This window comes from Diachasma alloeum, unplaced genomic scaffold (genome assembly GCF_001412515.2).
Source record: "Diachasma alloeum isolate Michigan unplaced genomic scaffold, Dall2.0 Dall_scaffold_00324, whole genome shotgun sequence".
Lineage (NCBI taxonomy): Eukaryota > Metazoa > Arthropoda > Insecta > Hymenoptera > Braconidae > Diachasma > Diachasma alloeum.
The window spans coordinates 199,071-206,806 of NW_021680463.1; the positions used below are offsets into that span (position 1 = coordinate 199,071).

Genomic DNA, 7,736 nt, shown 5'->3' on the forward strand with positions numbered 1-7,736 from the left:
TAGTATAGAGATCAGTGATCCAGTCTAGGGGGAGAAGACCCTAGTAAGATTCCGAGTGAGTCAAATGCGAGCGCTTCCGTCCGCAAGATGAAACCAGTCAGTGCCAATAAAAATCAAAGAAGAAGAAGAAGAAGAAGAAGAATTGCGAGCACTTCAACCGAGAGGTCGAAAAATACCTCTTGGAGAGCTAGATTAGTGATTGGCTGGGGAAGCCATGATAAGGAGTTTTAGACTCCTCATAGCCTCGGTGAATAACTGTTGGCGGCGAGGCTAGGGGGATACTCCTGCATCCCCCGCTAGAAAAAGAGGTCATTTCGGAACGCGAAGTGACGACTTTGTGCTATTCGGCGTCCTGTCTCGGCGGAACGATTCGGAAGCGTATGGGCCCGTGGGCCTGGAATTGAGCAATCCTCCTGTCGGCCCGACCATACGCCGACAATCTAGTACTACCCGAAGGCGGTGGTTTGTAATGACCGAAGCGGTAACTGGTGGTTGAGAGTGTGGGTGGTCGTAAGATGGGTAACGTAGTTCCACTTTGATCGGATCAGCCTCTCAACGTCCCAGGCTCTGAGCAGTCCCGGCTGATTCGCAGATGACCTTGAAACACTTCTGAGTCGGAATACTCGGGAGAAGAAAGAATGCTAGAGGAGTCGAAAGATCCCCTAGAACGAATGTGAATAAAATTCAGTAAGGTATTTATGCCGCAAGGCATAATTCACGGCTTAGAAAAGCTCGTGAGAATGTGATGGTAATACGCCTCGTGGACCTCGCCCACTTTACCTTGTCAGACTCATGTTAGCTGGGCAAATCTTTGTCCAGCCGCAGAAGTCCTCTGAGTAGACGAGATTGCCTCAGAGGCCGGTTTTCGTCGAACTCCCTGTAAAGGTTTAGCTGGTGCCCAACATATGAGCGATAGAGGAGGCTAAAAAGTAGTTTGGTTTTTTTCTGGATGAACAACCCCGGAAAATATCCTTACAACACATATTCACACACACACGCGCACACACACACACAGACATCTCTTACAAAATTTGTCAGAATGATTCAAAACGTCAAGAAACGTGGACAAATCATGGAAACTCCATATTTGATTTTCGCGGTCATCCCTCCCTTCGGATCAGGAAGTTGAAGAAACCCGCGACTCGGAGATTTTGCAGTGGTATCGTCTTGGTCTCGTCTCGTCTTGTCTCGTTTTTCCCATTTTGTCGGATTTTTTTGTTTTTCATGTTTCCGATTATCTTGCCTAGGGCTGCGCACGAGACTGAGACTAGTCCCGGTCTCGTGCGCAGCCCTATGGAAGACAATCGGAAACATGAAATTTTGTTCATTTCGAATTTGACGTGGAATTACTCTGTATTATTTAATTATGTTCTTCATACGATAAGCTAAGCTATGTCACGAAAAACGGTGACAAAAAACATTGCATATTTTTTAAAAGAGAAGTAGTATATTTCAGGGCGACTGCCATGGGTTTTTTTACTCGCAATGGAATTGGCGTCCGAGCCGAATGCGAGGACTGGCCAACCACGCGAGTGAACAAAAACCCATGACACCAGTTGTGAATGATATTTTTTCGTAGTGATTTTCACTTTTACGAGTTTGGGGTAGCGCCAATACCCGGATGAGGTAAAGTGAAGATCAGTACGGAAAAAGGGATTTTGCCTTCAGGACAATTTAACGTCATGATGTTGTGCCCACAGATTAGGGCGCCCATTGTCATACAATTGCTGTGCACTTCGAAATCGTTTTTACAATTTTCTCGTCATCAAAATATGATTATTAAATTTTATTTCATGAAGCATTCTCATAGTTACCCTAACAGATATTTATTTGGTATTGTATTATTTTAGAAGCAGCTGAAGAGGAGTGCCTTTAACAGTTGAAAAGTTGTGTAATTTTATACTCCAATTTATGAAGTTTTGGAGTTTTATTCATTTTCTCTACCTGCAACCGACCGATTATTGCCCAAAACAATCACCGATATTACCACAAAAATGTTCAAAATAATCGATGTATTTATGAGCGGTTAATTTTTTCTGAAAAACCATCAGTAGATCAGGAGATAATTGAGTTTTTGGCAAAACTACATTTCACTTTTTTCCCTAAATTTTGGTCTGAATAGTCGGAAATGACTTTTTAATTCATGAAATGATTTTCAGTTTATCTAGAAGACGTAAGAAGGTCCTGTGAACGTTCTGATGGCACGTGGAGGTCACTAGTTATCCTAGTACCTCTGCGATTAGGTGCAGATAAACTGAATTCTGGTTACGGACCTTGTTTAACTGCTCTCCTCAGTCTAGAAGTCTGCATTGGTGTTATTGGGGGTCGACCACGACATTCTTTATACTTCATTGGATATCAAGAAGACAAATTGATTCATCTTGATCCACATTATTGTCAAGAGACTGTCGACGTATGGAAACATAACTTTTCACTCGCCAGTTTTCACTGTTCTTCTCCAAGGAAAATGTTACTTTCTAAGATGGATCCCAGTTGTTGCATTGGGTTTTATCTTCATGATAAAAAGTCTCTAGAAAGTTTCATTAAGATTGTTCAACCCTTTTTAGTACCACCGAATCAAAAAGTTGAGTATCCAATGTTTCTTTTTTGTGATGGAAGTGGAGATGAGATGCGTCGCGGATATTCAGAATCGCCTTCAACTAACACGAATTTAGCACAAGATACTCCATGTGATGATGAACATTATGAGTGCGAGGAGTTTGAACTCATTTGAATTAAATTATCCGTGCGAAATTCTCAATTTCATTCGGTGCTCAAGTGATGAAAAAGTTTACGACAAAATTTACTAATGGTGGATATCTTGGGAGGTAAAGAAATGCTTGTGGCAGGAGACTTTATTTTTAGCGATTTTGTGGATTAAAAAAAACTTTAGGATATTTGCTGATCAGTCTTTAGATATTTGTAGAACAGAATGAATCAGCCGAAGATATTCGAACCGTTTCTGTTCATTTTCAAAAATATTCTTTACTTCTCAGTCGTGATCTGGTATGGCTAAGTAAGGACCATAGGAGTAAAGAGTAATAAGGAACATTAGTATTTTTTGGAAAATGAATAAGGTTTTTGAGAGTTATCCAGTGTATTCGATATCTCCCCTCCTCCCGCCTCTCAGCATTTATTGTACTTAATCAGCCACTGATTGTCCTCGCAACGGTCAAGGCCCGTAATCTTTGCAGTTACCAGGGAGACCAAAATTGTCAAATAAATGTAAGATGATTTCAGTAGTGAAGTATTGAAAGACAAGAAATAAATTGGAGACACGTATGACAAAATTCAATAGAAAATCTAACGAATTCACTGGAAAATTCTATTGGAATTCTATAGAAATTATTTGGGGGTTTCTATAGAATTTCTATTGGAATTCTATTGAAAAATTCTATTTGTTTTTTGCGCTGATTCTATTGGATATTCGATAAGAAAAGTCAATAGATTTCGAATTTCTGTTGAAATTTTTTTCCTGAGATTTTCTCTATAGGAATGCTTGGGCATCAATTTTCTAAGTTTTTTTTACTCGTGTTATGTCCAAATTATTTTTAGCCTAAAATCCTCCCCCAACTCCAAAATATCCAAAAACCCAAAATAACCAACGGCGTACAAGATTTAGATTACAGAAAAATATCAATAAAAATTAAACAAAGGGCCAAACAATTAAGTGCAGAGGATCAAAATTGTTCCCCCGGAAGAAACAAAAACTTTGAGCCCTCATACACCCCGTTTGGACCACCACGAAACCCACCCCCACTACCCTACACGAAATAAACAAACTGCCCCCAAACCAAATTATAAAACCAAAATCTCCGCACCATACAAATACGTCAAAAGTTCCGCCCTACAACGAGGAAACTTTTGACCCATCACCCAAAAAGAAATTCCGAACACTGCAAAAGTTATTAACAAATAACTTTAGCAGGGGTTCAATTTTTCCCTAACAAAACATTTTTGCTAAAACCCAAAATAATAGTTTTACAGAAAACTTCCCAAAACAAAAAACGACCGGGCAACAAAACCAAACAATCCAAGCCCTCACTCAATCCCATCGGATAATAATTACAATTGTTAACAACAAATTCCCCTAAAAATTTTCAACCAACCCTAATAAATAGTAAAACACAATTCTAACCCAAAACGATATTTCCAAAAACGCTGCACAACCAGCGCAAGAAAACAAACTGAAAATTTTGACATTCCATCCGTAAATAAAAGAGCTAGCTAAATAAACAATAACTAACTAATAATCGACGTGACACCCAAACAACGCGTTACCTAGAAAAACGTCCTTAACAAAAATGGTTCGAATCATCGAGACCCTTCCGGCAAGCCAAAACAACCCTCAAAAATAACAACCCCTAAACCACCCCCAGTCTGAAAATGAACATAAAACACATTCCAATGACTCTTTTCGGCACAACCGATGTCGAAATCGCCGACAGGCAATTTCAACATCGCGCTAAATTCCTCAGGCCACCTCAAAGTCCAATAAGTTCCAAAACCCCAGGAGTGGAATCAGCGAAAATTCGATCACGTGAACAAGTGTTCCACCCCATAAAGCCAACGCCTAAATTCAAAACTTAAAAACTGCAATTGACAAAGTAAACCACAATCGTGGAAAACCAGGGGAACGAATACGTTCTCCAATCTTCGGTAATTCGGGCTTTTGGGTTCCAAGTCGGAGAAAGTTAATCTTTCGTCATAGCTCCCAACAGAAATCAGTGAACTGGATTTCGAGGGTGGTCTCCTGAGTGCTGGCGATCGCTACCGAGAGTTGATCGATTTTGGAAATTCGGAAATTTGAGTTATCAAAAACCCCTCATCAAAATTAACGAGAATTTTCACATTCTCTAGTATCATAAAAAAAAGAGATACACTCTTTTGGCTTTTAAAATCACGCGTACGAACCAATAAGGCTTTCGCGATTCCGAACGCCTTACGGTACAAGTGTGTGTGTATTTATAAACAATTTGGATCCTTAATTTAAAAATTCTAAAGAACATTGTGAACTGAAAAATACTTTAAAGAGAGAAATTGTAATAAGTGTCTGGGACGACATTTCCCTCTATTAGGGATTACATCTCCAATAAGCAGTAAACCTGTAAGTAGACCTTAAGTAATATATTGCTGTAAAATTTGAACTTTGTGATTCGCGGAAAATCAATGAAATCGAACCAACTCCAAATTTCCCCTGACATTGTAAACTTAGATTAGCTGGTTAAAACAAACAATTAGAGGTGTTACGCATTCGAGAAATTCGCTTAAATCATTTCAAATATCCCTTCGGAATATAAAAAATGAAACTTCCGGTCCCATTCACTAAGAAGAAAACAAGGTGAGAGTGCAGAATAAACAAATTGCTCATTAACACTCGGGAAAACGCGATAAGAAACATTTTATCGCACTTTATTTTTATTGTTAATCAAGGAATTCTTGATACCTGATCCATTAGAGTCCAACGAATGAATTCAACGGATAAATCAGTTTAGAAAACTCAGGATTTTCCCGCCTGAAAAATCCTTCGGACATAACACTCGGATGCTACAATTCAAAACAAAATAAAATGCAGTGGAAATAACTTGGAAAATTTTGTGCCCAATAATTTTAATAGAAAAAATTTAAGAGAAAAATTCAAACAAAAAGTTGGAATCTATTGACTTTTTCTTCTTGAATATCCAATAGAATCAGGGCAAAAAAAATACAGTTTTCTGTATAGAAAACCGCATAGAATTTTCCAATAGAATTTTCTAGCGAATTCGCTAGGTTTTCTATTGAATTTTTCCATGCATGGATGTGAACATCGTCTCCATTAAATATTAGATATCCCGCTACTGAGCGATGTTACATTAGCAGAAATTTGTACAGATTTTTTTGGTCTTTTCACAGTGATCGACCCTGGCGGATCCCGAGGATTGTAGAATCGAGTTGATCAGTATATCGATTCGTATGCGAGTGTAGTTCGATTCAGTTCTCAGATTATTGATGGAATCGAAGATGAATCGACTTAATAGGAAGTCGATAGCTAGTAAATTTCGAATGACAAAAATTTATTGCACCAAACCTTGAACGACTCATGGGGTGGTCGATTATGAAAGACTCCTTACGGTCAGACCAGGATCGACATCAAGAAAGTCGATTGTGACTCAATTGTCCTCATTATTCAAGTCAATCGACCCACAATCGACAAGTTATTCAGTCATTTCATATTAGTTTCTTATACTTAGTAAATGAATCGACTCGCTGCCAAGTCGATGGTAGCTCGATTGTCCTCATTATTCAAGTCAATCGACCCACAATCGACCAGTTGTTTAGTCGTTTCATAATAGTTTTCATAATTTCAGTGGGAGAATCGACTGATCCTTGAGTCGATTGTGACTCGATTGTCCTCATTATTCAAGTCAATCGACTCACAATCGACTAGTTGTTTAGTCGTTTCATAATAGTTTTCATAATTCGAGTGGGCGAATCAACTGATCCTTGAGTCGATTATTACTCCATTGACTTCATATTATTCACTTATATGAAACGACTAAACAACTGGTCGATTGTGGGTCGATTGATGTGGATAATATGCGGGCAATCGAGTCACAATCGACTTTCTTCAAGTCGAGCCTGGTCCGACCGTAAGGAGTCTCTCATAATCGACCACCCCATGAGTCGTTCAAGTTTTGGTGCAATAAATTTTTTTCATTCGAAATTCACTAGCTATCGAAATCCTATGAAGTCGATTCATTTTCGATTTCATCAATAATCTGAGATCTGAATCGAACTACACTCGCATACGAATTGATAGGCTCATCAACTCGATTCTACAATCGACAGATCCGCCAGGGGAGAAACTGGCCAATTCGAGAAATTGTAAAAAATAGGTTCTATAGAATATTTGAATCATCCGCCGCTACTATTTTATAATATTTGAAGAGAGGGGAGGACCTCTGAGGCTTTTGTAGTACTTTTCTTCACTTAATGTTTATCTTTAGCAAAAAATCTGTCATAATTCAAGTAGCACCTATGGCTATATGATGTGCTAGAAGTTTTATTCAATTTAAGGAAGAAAAAGACTTGAATCATACGGCAGATTCTCCCAAATGTCTATATTATCCCCTGGGCTATTCTACTCGGTCAACCTTAGATGTTTTTAAGGCATAAATTACATGGAAAGGGGATAATATAGATGTTGAATATACCGGTCGTAAAATGTCTTTGATTGTAATATTTCAGTATGGCTTTAAACGCGAAGGGTGGGGGGGAGTAGGGATAGTGAGACGATATGCACAAGTTCTGAAATTCGGAGATGCGGAGGAGGCCACAATAGCTCAATTGGCAGAGCACCTGTCCGGCAAACAGAAGATGTGGGATCATACCCCACTTATGTTCGAGCCCGTGTGCTTCCGAATTTTTTAATTTGTGCATTGATTATTATTCAATTATTTCCCTCGTATAGAGGTCCGGAAAGTCGATGGATAGCATATAGCATCCCACTTTCCATGTAATTTATGCCTTAAAAACATCTAAGGTTGACCGAGTAGAATAGCCCAGGGGATAATATAGATGTTGAATATACCGGTCGTAAAATGTCTTTGATTGTAATATTTCAGTATGGCTTTAAACGCGAAGGGTGGGGGGGAGTAGGGATAGTGAGACGATATGCACAAGTTCTGAAATTCGGAGATGCGGAGGAGGCCACAATAGCTCAATTGGCAGAGCACCTGTCCGGCAAACAGAAGATG

At 39.0% G+C, this 7,736-nt stretch overlaps 1 protein-coding gene across 1 annotated transcript in view; it reads left to right on the forward strand.

Annotated features, from left to right (window-relative positions):
- Positions 1-3,015, forward strand: part of LOC107040159 (cysteine protease ATG4D) — a 194,339-nt gene extending 191,324 nt beyond the window's left edge. The window contains exon 4 of the mRNA XM_015260106.1: positions 2,160-3,015. Coding sequence (XP_015115592.1) covers positions 2,160-2,734 — 575 coding nt within the window. The 3' untranslated portion in view covers positions 2,735-3,015. The remainder of the gene's footprint in view (positions 1-2,159) is intronic.
- The last annotated feature ends 4,721 nt before the right edge of the window (positions 3,016-7,736 follow it).